This window comes from Lygodium microphyllum, chromosome 1 (genome assembly GCF_053477565.2).
Source record: "Lygodium microphyllum isolate KBCC chromosome 1, Lygodium_microphyllum_v1.1.10, whole genome shotgun sequence".
Taxonomy (NCBI): Eukaryota; Viridiplantae; Streptophyta; class Polypodiopsida; order Schizaeales; family Lygodiaceae; genus Lygodium; species Lygodium microphyllum.
Window position 1 is genome coordinate 24,606,981 of NC_141135.1, and position 13,151 is coordinate 24,620,131.

Sequence of the window (13,151 nt, forward strand, 5' to 3'; positions counted from 1 at the left end):
TGTGCCAATCCCCAAAATCATTTGGCCATATAGGTATTCCAAGTAGAATGAGCTTACTACCTTAGGGCCATGGTAAGATTTGTCTCAAGTCATGTGGCCACACTTAATCATCATTTGATATTAAAACATGGATCTACCAAGTAAATCTACTACTTATAAATGCCTTCTCCTCATATGGGGGCTCACAAAAATAGAGTCAATCATTACCTATATAGTTACATTAGGGGTGGAGCATTGATCTTCAACATCTTGAAAGGCTTTTATAGTGTATAAATAACTAATCGAAGACAATAGCTTCATCATACAGTTTTCAAATTAAATGACAACATGAAGAGAGCATTTGAGAATTTGTTGTATAAGAAGCTACATTAATAGTGGTCAAAGCCTTAAAATTTTAAGCAAAACAATTGAAAAATGACTAGAATTTCAAGCTTTCATTGAAGGTATTAGGATGCAAGTTGCACAAATGCATATTTTGTGATTATTATAGGGTTGAATGGTTTTTCCTAATTGAAGTCATTGAAGGCTTAAACAATTGGGCTCTTATGTTTGACGAGGATAGTCAAATTTATGTAAATGCCTACAACCATATGTGATGCAATCATAGAGGCCAAAGAATGACGGTACAAAATGATGACACATGTAAATTTTGCTTAAACCTTAGGTGAAAATGTGTTGACCCTTATGATATTTACCACCATTCGTAGTATGCAAAAAACAAACAAAAGCCTCCTTTCTTTTAGAAAAGAGAGACATACACTAGTGATGCCATACCAAAAATCGTGTACATTGTGAAGACGAAAATTTTTCTTGATGTAGATAGTATTACATATGCCACTGAGGGTGAAGCCCAAGATTTGACCCCACACACCCATGCAAGTCAACCCATACTCAAAGTCTCAATCCATTTGTGCCACAATCGGTTGGCCAAGTTGAAGGTTTTTGTATCGACTTCTAGAAAGGTTGTTGTTTGGGCTCTTTGAAGATTGCAAGGGATTGGTGGTAGCATTGCTTTGAGGGAACAAGCCCTAATATGTCTTTTTTGAACATAGCTTCTCATGCCCTTGTGTTGCATTTGTGCCACTCTATTATGTCATGAAGCTCGGAAACCCCAACACCCCTTCAAAATTTCTATTGACTTCCAGAAAGGTTGCCCTTTGGGCTCTTCGAACATTGCGACGAATTGGTGGTAGCGTTGCTCCAAGGGAACAAGGCCTAAGGTGTCTTTTTTGGACATATCTCGTGATGCCCTTGTGGTGTACTTGTGCCACTCTATTATCCCATGAAGCTCCGAAACCCTAACACCCCTTCTCTATTTTGCATGGCCTGCCTCACAACAACATGCTATGATTGCATCACCATAGGTCTCCTGCCTTACCCAACATGCTCTGATTGCACTCACCATAGGCGGTTGCCCGGATTGACAGAATTGTAACCCTGTGTCTCTTTATCCGGTCTCAAATTTGGATTGACGCATGAATCAATCCGCTCTAGTACTCTATTTCAGAGGAAGCTTGCATTTTGCGTCCACATGATCGTCCCAATTTGACCCCCTACGTCTAGCTGCATTGAGGCGCCATGCCGTGACAGGGGAGGGTTTCCTGCTTCTGCATGGGACAGCCATGGCCCCAGACAAAGCTACTCAGAAGAAACCAGAGGAATTGCAGCACAACAGCAATGCCAATGGTGTCGCGCAGAGGCCAGTGGAAGATGCTGCTGCAGAGCCACCGCAAGCACAAGTAAATCATCCTCAGCAGCCAATTCCGAGGCTCTCGAGTACTCCCAACTACGAGCACCAGCCAGAGAACTATGACGATCTTGAGAATTTGGAGTACCCTGCTGCAATGTACAGTGCTATGGAGCGGTACCTACCCCCAGAACTCCTTGCTGAACCGCGAAACCGGAAGCTTCAGGTTCTAGAACAAATTTTGGCCAAGTACAGACCGAATGGAGAGCGCGCCCGGGTACATACAATGAAAACACACACACACACACACACACACACACACAGAGAGAGAGAGAGAGAGAGAGAGAGAGAGAGAGAGAGAGAGAGAGAGAGAGAGAGAGAGATTTTTGTTGCAGGTTTTATGAATTGTGCTCATAATCCACAAAAGGCCTCTGACAGTTTTGGTTTAATACTTAATAATTGCTCAACAATATTTGACTTTTTGAAACTTATGCTAGAGATCTCGAGTTAGCTGTGCGTCAAATAGTCAGCATCTAACAGGAGCCACCTTTGCTATCTACCCTCAACTATTATCAGTCATTAAGCTTGCAACCCTGGAAAAATTCTCTAATGTCTCTATTATATATGTTGGCACCCTTTGAGGTATCTCCTAAAGCAGTTTGGGTCTGACAGTTTTACTTTTTTTTTTTTGGAAATACTTACAGTTGCAAAAGCATCGAGAGTATCGAGATGGGATTCGGGGCAGCTACAAGGTAAATGTTTTACATTGTTCTTATTGGTTTTTGGTAACTTTGACATGTCTTTTAGCTTTTTGGGGGGTGGGGTTGATTTGGAACATGCTTCTACACTGAAAAATAGACATTTAGCTTTCTTGTATCCTTGCAATTGTAGGCGTGGTTACAGATTGTAGGCGTGTCTTTAAAAGAAAATAATAGTTTCTGAAAAATGGGCATACGATTGTAATCTGGTTACAGATGCTGTTATAGATGATTCATTGCATGTACTTCCACTTCTTTGTGGCAGCCTCTGCATGAAGAACTGTACTGCTTGGAACCTGAGAAGTTCTTTGTGAAGACATTTGTGGATGCTATCAAGGATGGCACTTCAGAAGGATTTAGAAGGATTATGAAGGAACCCTCCACTGGGATTTACACCTTTGAGATGCTACAACCCTCCATTTGCTTTAAGTTGTTGGAGGAGGTATGGTACTTGTCCATATACATGTTGGCATTTAGTTGAGAAAGAAGACTCAGTTTTGCTTTGCTAATTGTTGTTTATTTGGGTTTAGGAAAGATCAACCTGGTAGGCTAACTTTAGTAACCTTTTGCTTGACCAAGTCACTTCTTATGTAATAGCCAGGGTGGATTTCAATGGGATCATATCTGCCTCATTTATTATTATGCTTTTCCACTAGATTTCTGGCTAAGTGTGAAAATTCCAGTTCTTGCAATGGGCTGATTTTCACCTTTAGGATTTGACAAACTTCTACATCCCAATTGTTTATTTTAGGTTGAGCATTTTGAAAGATGGGCAGCGGAAGCTAGAGTCAAAATTATGAGACCTAATACAATGAACAAGTATGGGGCCGTGCTGGATGACATTGGCATGGAAAACATGCTGGATCAACTCATGACTAGATATATCAGCCCAATGGCTTCATGTATGAGTTTGAGTTTGTCTTTTGGATGTACTTAACTTTGTTTACTTAAAGCTGCTGAGTTTTCCTCCTTGGTTTTCTCACATTAGATAATGGGGCTTATCTTTGCTTGTTTACTTTGCAGTATTGTTTTTGGAAGTGGGTGGTTCCTCGCTGGACACACATCATGGATTTGTCGTGGAGTACAGCATGGACAGAGACCTTGAACTTGGTTAGTGTTGCTTATTAAAATCAGGACCAAGTGCACATGCATTCATAAACATTAGCAATTTGGTAGATAGTCTAAAGAGTAAAAGCAAGATATCCTTTATGTTTTCTAAGTGGATGTACATAAATTAAGCTTTTACTAGTTTTTTGTACTAGGTGTAATGCTTTTTGAATGATATGTTATTGTATTTTGGTAGTGATGTGTGTGAACACACTTACGATTTTTGGGGCACTTTTTTCCCGCTTTAGGAGGTGTTTTTCCCTTGGTCTAGTATATATGCCTTCTCATGTTTAGGGCATACTTAGCTGTGTACATCTTCTTTATTGATACTTCTCATTACACTTTGATTCGTACTCTCAATATTCTTCTTCTCCAAGTTGTGTACTTGCTTTCCTACAACCCTAATCCAACACAATATTGACCAAATTGTATGTTTATTATGTAAAATGTTGGAAACCACTTCCAATTTTGACAATACACAACCAAATTGGATGATTGGAACTGGAAGGACAGCACTCTTGGAATGGGAATGTCAAGAAATGGGAGCAAAAAAGGGAATGCCACGTTTGTAAGACACCATATGTTATAGATAGCATGCTTTTGTACTTCTGGTATCAAAATTTGCATTCCATATAAACGTAATATTCAAGTAAAAAACAATAATAAACTACGCGTATGACAAACTACATTGCACGCAAATCCAACAAATATCGATTTTCATTACTTCAAGAGAAGATTATAAATTGCATTACATTGGTGATGAGATATCATTTGGCACTAAGTACATCTACTCTCTCCTAGGCTTCTTTGAGCTAGACTCCCCATGGTTAGAGAGCTATTCTTGATCATAGGCAGCAACACATTCTGCCCTAGTAGTTCCTACCTAATGACATTGGGGTCTTCAACACTAGCAACCATGCCATGGGCCACCATGGAAAAAAGTGGCCCAGACCTAGTACTAGAGAATAAGTAGAGGAGCTTCGAACATCGAAGCAACACTACTTTCTCCAAGCTAGAGTTCGTTGGGATGGTCTTGAAGGGCCTAGCCTTTGTTAGTGTCCTCAACTTCAAGAAGTTCTCAGAAAAAGCTGAAGAGTATGTCTTATGGAATACAAAAATGTCGCTCACAAGCTTGTCGATATACTCCTTCAATGCCAAGTCTTGCACCCTTTCTTGGCTACTAGATCGGCCACCTTGTCTAGATGAAAATTCATCTATATAGATAATGTCCTGCATCACACTGTTCAGTTCAGACTCCCTGTGTCAAACTCACTATGCATGGAGTGTGGTAAAGATATATACATTAGATTTGAGTCAAAATTTACCAGTAGGGCCTCTAGGGTATCGGGAGTATACACATGGTTAATTTTTTGAAGCTCCAGCTAAATCACCAAAAGTAATGGGCAGCAGCCCTTCAAAAACATCACGGGCAGTCTGATATGTGTCCAAACCAGCCAAGGATAATTCTGATTTTTCATTAAAAAAAACATCCCTGTTGACAAAAACCTTCTTTGTAACGGGATCATAGAGTCTATAGCCTTTGCTCTCACTGCTATATCCCATAAAAATGCACTTAACAGCCTTGTTGTCCAACTTTTTTCTAAGTACCTGTGGAATATGGGCATTGGCAAGACACCCAAAGGTACGGAAGTGGCCAACAGAAGGTTTACGGCTGTTCCAAGCCTCAAAAGGTGTGATGGTCTTCAAGGCTTTGGTAGGGTATTTGTTCAAAGTATGGCAAGCACACATGACTGCTTCCATCCAAAAACTATGAGGCAAGCTCTTTGCCTTCAGCATACATCTGGCCATCTCCATGAGTGACCGATTCTTCCTCTCTGCTACCCCATTCTGTTGTGGAGTATAGGCAGTAGTGTACTGATGGACTATGTCTTTCTGCTTCAAAAAAGAATCCAGCATAGAGGACATGTATTCCCCCCCTCGGTCCGAACGGATGGTCTTAATTTTGCATTCAGATTGATTTTCAACAAGTGCATTGAAAGCCAAAAATGCATCATACACTTTTGACTTCTTTTTTAAACAATAGACCCAACAAAAACGTGTAAAGTCATCAATGAATATCACAAAATAGTAACAACCGCCCAATGACATTGTTTGCATAGGCCCACAAACATTTGAATGCACCAACTGCAATCTGGTTGTTGTTCTGAAAGCAACATCACGGGGAAATGAGAAACGATGCATTTTTCCCAAAATGCATCCCTCGCATAAGTGCTCAGAAGGTCTCTCTAAGAGAGGTAAGCCATCCAGCATCTGAGTACGCTACAAAAGCATCAAGCTGCCAAAGTTTACATGCCCCAAACGAGCATGCCATAACTCCGCCTGTATCATAGCAGGAGTAAGAGTGGATGTCAAGTATGCCGATTGATCTACTGAAAGAGCAACCAACTCATATAAACCATGACACAAAGATCCTGTCAAGACCAAAGTCATGCGTTCTTTATCTCTAACCATGCAACGGTCATCATCAAATGTGACCTGCAAACCACAACGTGCCAAAGAATAAATAGATAGCAAATTCTTCTTGATCCCAGGCACAAACAAAGCATCGTGCAGGCGGAGAATAGAGCCATCAATGGCTGTGAGCTGAATCTCCCCAATACCACGAACGGGGTATGATGCATTATTGGCACACTGTACAGATTTCCCAACGGGAGGTGCACTAACTGAAGTAAACAAATCTCTGCGAGATGTAATATGCCTAGAAGCACCACTGTCAAAGAACCAAGTGTCAGCATCTTCTGTAGAGCTAAGTGCTCTATTAGCCCAAGAGATGTCATAACTGCAAGTGTAAAAACAAGTCCCCGTCTACAACAAAGGACGCGGACTCACTAGCAGTGAAAGGAGTAGTAGAAACAGACATTCCTGACTCCTTCTCTTTGGTGATGCGCTTCCTGCACTCAGTTATATAGTGCCCTGGCTTCTTACAATAATGACATTTTCCATTTTTAGCTTGCGTGCTCCCTTGTGTCTGATTCTGTGATGTGCCAGAAGTACCATAACTCTGTGGAGCATTTTTTACCTTGCCGTTTTTGCCTTTCTGTCTTGCCACAAAAGCTTGCTCAGAGACTATAGCATCCACACCACTATTTTTCCTTGTTTGCTCCTCCTCTAGAAGCAAACTAACCAGCTGAATAAAAGTGAGTGGCTGTGCGGCAACCCTCGTGGTGAGGTTCAAGGCAGTATGAAAAGACAAGTACGAAGGAGGTAAGGAATTCAAGGTGGTGGATATCAACTGTGCATCCGAAAAGTACTCATCTACATTCATAAGTTGCTCCTGCAAGTCCTGAATCTTATTCAAGTGATCATGCATAGAATCACCCTCATTCATCTTCAAAGTCTCTAACTCTTTCTTCAAGAAAGAGATTCGAGTCTCATTTTTTCCTGCAAACACATGCTCCAAAGTCAGCCATGCATCTCGTGAAGAAGATGCTGAACGAATGTGAGGGATGATGGACCGTTGAACTGCCAAAGCAATCAGCGATGACAAAGCCTGTGCATCTCGTGTATCCCAAGCTTTTTGAGCTGTAGTTCTTGGAGGAGGTGGCTAGGGTGGAGCGGGGTGAGGTTCCCGTTGTCCACGTCCCCCTTGAGGAGGAGTAGGGGGAGCTACAACTCCCGGTCTAGTTTCCTCTCCACTAACATAATCCCACAAATTCTTAGCCACTAATACATTCTTCATCATGAATGACCATAGTGAATAATTGTTTCCATCCAATTTGTCTTCCTTGGAAACATAGGTAAATACATCACCTCCTTGATTTGCCATGATGACAAATTTCCAAAGACAAATGAGCAATGTCAAAGCAGTAAGGGTTGGAAATTTGCAAATTTCCAGAAATTGCAGCAAGCAAACTTCTGCAATTAATGTGCAAAGGTGTACTCTGTCAAGAATTGTCTTTAATGCATGCTTCCCAAGGTGCAAACAATGCTCAACAACACTGTAATGTCAAAATCCCCAAAATTTTTGCCAATTTTTTTGTCACAAATACCCCAAAATGTGCATTTAATGTGTCTCTATCACAGACACAAGCACGTGTCCCAATGCAGAAAACTGATCCTGCTGCTGCACGAACTCCTGTGTTGAAATAAAAAAATGCAAAATGTTATCTCTGTAGAATGATTGTAGTTGACTGGCGATGGGCACGGATCCCGAGGCAATGTCTGTGCACAGGAACAGGCTGGCGAACAGAGGCCCACGCGTCAACTGGTTGCCGAAACAGGGACCGGATCTGCCCAGTCGGTAGCTGGTGGCGGGCTTCTGCAGGTATAGGAGGCGGCGTCTGCGGATAGGTGGTGCGCGCAGTCAAGACTGGCGCGCGTTGACAGGTGGCACGCACGCAGATAGGTGGCGATTGGGCAGAGGAGGCGGCGCTTGTAGACTTGGCGGCGGGAGCTGGCGCTGGATACAAGAGGCGGCGCCTGCAGACCTGGTGGCGGGGCTGGAGCTGGCAGCGCCTGCAGCTGGTGGCGGCTGGAGGGAGAGAAGATACTGTCGAGGGCGGCAGACTGCAGACAGGTGGCTGAGCTCGGAGCTGAGCTCTGATACTAAATGTGTGAGGTGAGAGGATCGAGGTGCAGTTGAGAGTGCAGCAGACAGTGAGAGAGAGTGAGGCACGACACCCAAAAGAATAGAATGAAAGAGTGTAGAATGAAAGCACAAAGTACAACCCTTAAACCTTAGGGTTGTAGGGGGTGTTCACACCCGAACACAGTAAGTGCCCGTAAGTGTGTAACATAAGCACATAAGCACATATGAAAATAAGACTATAAGTCTGAGGGAAAAACCTCTCCTACTGAGAGTAAAAAGTGCCCCAGTGTCCTATTGATCACTGACACTCCCATATGAGCGTAGGCGTAAGTGAGGCGTGAGTCAAATACCCAAAACTTGTGAGGGAAACACCAAGGTTTTGCAAAGAAAACACAAAAAACCCAAAACAAAGATCGGGGAGTGAAGGAACAACTTAGTGAACTAAATGATACAACGTGTGTCCAAAGAGTAGAGAGCTTGCACCACCTTTGTAGGAGCAGTCCGAGTGAAGGGAGTCTATAGAGATGGCCTCCAGAATATCTCAAAGAAGCACGCCATCGAAGCTCGAAGGTTGGAGGATGTCACACAGCCGGAGACGAAGAAAACACAGCTGTAGCAATTTTGGAGGAGTGATCAGCAGCAAATTTAGGTCTTTGGAGAGGAAAGCGCAGCTATAAGTCAAATCCGGAAAGGCGAGCAGCTATAGATTGGATGAAAAGTAGCTAATAGTTTATCATTGCTGAAGACATCAGCTAGGGTGGCCTGAATAGTAGCAAATGCAGCTATGTTAGGTGTTGGAAACGCCATAAAAACAGTTGGAGCTAATAGACGATGATGTAGTGGATGGGTGGCATAAGGGTGGCCTATTGTGCAGGAAAACATAGCAACCAATAGTTGATGATGATGTGGCAATAGGTAGTGGCAGCTAGTCAGTCTGATTTGCAAGAAAACGTAGTTGTGAGATGTTTGGTGATGACATGGCATCAGCCCAATAATAGGCGCAGCAATCACCAGCAGGTAGATAGCAAGGGTTATGAGCAACAAGTGTAGAATGAAGGTTTTGGGATCTACAAAGTGGTTGGATAAATCGCTATTTATAGACAGATGAGCCAACTTATTGTTTAGGGTGGCACTAGAGCTGTCTTGGGTGGTGTTTGGGCATTTAAGGTAACTTTAACATTTGACTCTTAGGGATGTTTAATGAGCTGAAAAAGGTGATTAAATTTAATTAACCCTTTCTTGATTAACAATCCCTCTCAACCTAAAAACTCAAGTCGAATGGAACGGCAAAGCATAGCTTATCCTAGAGGTTCCCTCCGAAAGCAATCAATGCATTGGACAAAGGGTGTACATTGGTTGCCCAATGGCCTACCAACACTAAAGAGGCAATGAGGAAGTACCTCTATTTTACCCTAAGAGGTCCACCCCAAAGTAGCCAAGGCATCGGCTAATGGATGCATGTTGGCTGTCCAAGAACCTACCTAAACTATAGAGTCGATGGTTATCTTCCCGTGGGAGTCCACGTAATTTATTTTTTGTGGGCTTTTCCTTTTCTCTTCTTTTGATTTTTGATTCCCAAATTTTCTTTAGCGAGTGTTCGTCGGTGGATAAAAGGGATGGTTAACTCACATGCTTGTCGACAACGAAACTACCCAACCATGTGTAAGGATATCGAATATGAGGTATGGGATGGGGAGGGTGGTGACAATCTGAGATCAATTGATGTTGATTGGGATCTTTGCTCAATGGTGTAAAAGGGTAAACTGTGCTACAAAATGCGTGGTGTTTCACTTGAGAAGGGGCTCATAAATACGATTATCCCACTTTCAAATTGCATAAAACGTAAACACAATTTTGTACACTTTGAAATTGGATGAAGAAGATCCCTCTCTAAAGCTCCCTTTGAAGAAAGAGAGAGATTTGTTTGTGTGTGTGTTTCGTAGGAACTCATGAATAATGGTCTCTTGTGTGTCTAATGATGAAGAATGACAATCAGTAGTATTAGAGAAGGTATTAGGGTTGTGCATTTAAAAAATGTTTGGAGCAATAGAAGGAAATAGACATTGCTAATATAGACTGCAACAACGAATACAAAGAGTAGAAAATAGAACAGTAAGAACTCAGATAATAGACTTTGGAAATGGAATCCATATATTGAGACTCAAGAACAACACAATGGTGCGCACTGGTAGTGTGCATTGGTCTCCTTCTCTCCAACTAGAAGTAGTCTAGTTGTAGGTTGAGTTTCGAAGTGAATGATTGAAGATACGGATGGTGGGAGAGGGGCATAACCTATAAGTAGGCTACAAATAATGCTAAAAAAAGACTTGTCAACCAGCATGAAATTGGTGCAAAAAATCAGATCGACTAGCATAAAATATGCTTTGGCATAAAATTAAAAATGCGTAAAGCACAACTGTAGACAGTAGCAGTCTCAAAGGAGTGATCAATAGCAAATGCAAATTTTAGTGAAGAAAATGTAGCTATAGGAGAACTCTAGGAAGCTGAGCAACAACATATCTAATGAAAATGGGACCATCAGTCTATTATCTAGATGCTGGAAATCCCTGACAGAGCTAGAAATTAGTCTTGAGCTGATAGACGATGATGTGGTGTCTAGGCAGCAGATGGACAGCCTGTTGTGCAGGAAAATGCAGCAACCATTAGTCACTGACGACGCGGCTGCAGGATGGCCTGATTTGCAGGATGACATGACATACATTTAATATTTGAGTTTTGGGGATGTTTAATGAGCTGAAAAGGGGGATTACAGTTAACTAACCCTGTATTGCTCAACGTCTCTTTCTTCTCTCTTGTTTAGTTGCTGTGCTGCCAGTCTACATCAACTTAAGCCATTACCATGTTTGAACTATTTGTCTGGCACAAGTTGAATGCCAAATAGACACACATAGGACTGCCCTACCTGTCATTTTATTTGGTTGCATTCTGCTTGACCTAGCCATCCTGTACTGATCTTTTGTAGCCGGCCAGTCAGTTCAGCTATCCCTCCTGAATACAGCAATTGCTAAATTTGTGATTTTAAGTTCTTGCATGATCATTTCTGGTAGTTCTTTTGCAAAAGAATGTGTAGTGAGTTGGGCTGCAACAGGGCTGCTTGTGGAAAGTAACAGCATACTTTCATGAAGCCAATTCAGTCTCATTTTTGCATTTGTAATTCAGCCCTTCTCCCACCATTTGTATATTCTATTCTCTTTTGTGGTAAGAGGAGTGCGGACCCTACTAGAGACACTACCGGCGTTTTATTTGCCTTTTTTGATATTTTAGAAAGAAACACACTCTAAGATTGCCAGAGTTCGTTTCAAGCCTGTGTTCATGATTAACAACTGTCTTCTTGTCTGCCATAACTTTAGTAGTTATTTCTTTTTTTGTTTTGTGTCCATCTCCTAATTGAGGCTCTGCCAGAGTATGGCGAGGACATTCAAAGCTCTGGAATGCACTGCCTGTCAGCCTTTTATGTGTGACAGCAGTGTCCATCCTAGACACTTCAGAGGGAGGTTCCACATCTGGCCACTGATTTTCTAGTCCTGCTTGCTCTTCATCCAGCAGCCCACGTGGCATTCCAGCAGCAAGCAACTTCATTTCATGCATTGCGTGATCATTGCCAGGCAGGGCAGCACTTTTTAGGCAGGCTGGACATGATTCAAAAGGTCGAATATCACGTGGGGAGGCAGGTCAGCCTATTTCAGGCAGGCAACCACTTTTTGCCCAGTTGGCAGCTTTCACACCATTCTGACCAGCATTTAATGCTGATTGGACAGATCAGGCATATTGATGGGGTCACCTGTTGTGCTCTTTAGCACGTCATCACTCAGCCTTCTCTTCTTTCTGCTGCTGATGGTTGTGATCATCCTGCCACATGCAGGCATCTTCTCCAGCCATTGTCATCTCTGTCCTCTCTCCTCACTCAGTTAGATTTTCTCTCCCCTACCTTGCAGTTCAGCACCCTCACTAATGTAACTGTGACTGCATGGGCAGGGGCTGCTATATTCAGTTTTCCGTACATTCATTCAGATCAGAGTTCTGTTTCCCTCATTATCATCTGCATTCCTCTTTTTCTGCGTTTTCTTGCTTCCATAGTATGTACTGTGCATTCACAGATGGCTGTGTGAATCTGTTCTTGTGAAAGGGTGTTGTGGTTGGAATGTCTAGGTAGAAGAATGTAACCACTCTCTCTTTGTGCACCAAATTTTACATACTTTTGCAGGGTTTCATGTGGATGATTCGGAGGTGACACTGAATGTTTGCTTGGGAAAGGAGTTTAGTGGTGGAGATCTTTTCTTTCGTGGGGTTCGCTGTGATAAGCATGTGAATGGAGAAGTCCATCCGGAGGCAAGTGTTAAAGATTGAAGTAATCAGTCTCATATTGAGGCGAACTGTGGTGCATTTCTTATCCCTTAAATTGCCTCCTTGTCTTGCACAGGAAGTTTTTGAGTACTCTCATGTGCCAGGGGGAGCGGTTCTTCATGCAGGTCGACATCGCCATGGAGCCAAAGCTATAACTTCCGGTCAGAGGATCAATCTAATTCTTTGGTGCAGAAGGTATGAAGCTGCTTTCCTGTCTTGCATTTAATTTTAAAGCATTATTATTTATGACATGGCAGACTTACTGCTTGCTTTTTTTGCAGCTCTGAATTTCGAGAACTGAAGAAGTATCAGAGTGACTTTTCCAACTGGTGTGGTGAATGCCACTCTAGAAGAAAGGAACGTAGACGTCATCTCTCTGATCAGAAATGGCAAGGAGGCTCATAGTGTTGCCCAAAAGTCTCTCATGTTTATTCCCATTTCTCAGGTGCTCTTGTAGTCAAAGCTTCCTGGCTTCATTGCCATTTGATTAGCATGTGCATGACATCACATGTGCTGGTGTATAGTAATGTATTTTCTTTTTCCTGGTATTGGCATCTGGTGAACTTGATGAATGGTTTGCCCTGTGTTTCTTGAATGCACACTTGTAGACTGCTCAAATCACTAGTATTTGTTAGATGCATGACCAGTGTGTTCAGGCGCGGAATGGTTGAGGCTCTTATTACGT

General features: G+C 42.3%; 1 protein-coding gene across 3 annotated transcripts in view; it reads left to right on the forward strand.

Moving 5' to 3' along the window:
* The first annotated feature begins 1,247 nt into the window (after window positions 1-1,247).
* Window positions 1,248-13,151, forward strand: part of LOC148040925 (2-oxoglutarate and iron-dependent oxygenase domain-containing protein CP2-like) — a 12,255-nt gene continuing 351 nt past the window's right edge. For 2 of the 3 annotated variants that reach the window (XR_015690313.1, XM_087674601.1), the window contains exons 1-8: window positions 1,253-1,964; window positions 2,392-2,439; window positions 2,711-2,887; window positions 3,197-3,347; window positions 3,469-3,555; window positions 12,327-12,455; window positions 12,547-12,661; window positions 12,748-13,151. The exon at window positions 12,748-13,151 is cut by the window's right edge. Coding sequence is in view for 2 of the 3 variants with exons in the window: in XM_087674601.1 (XP_087530727.1) it covers window positions 1,623-1,964; window positions 2,392-2,439; window positions 2,711-2,887; window positions 3,197-3,347; window positions 3,469-3,555; window positions 12,327-12,455; window positions 12,547-12,661; window positions 12,748-12,871 (1,173 nt within the window). In the remaining variant the exon portion in view is untranslated. Of the gene's footprint in view, window positions 1,965-2,391; window positions 2,440-2,710; window positions 2,888-3,196; window positions 3,348-3,468; window positions 3,556-12,326; window positions 12,456-12,546; window positions 12,662-12,747 lie in introns of all 3 variants that reach the window. The other variant, XM_087674612.1, reaches the window with a different exon arrangement.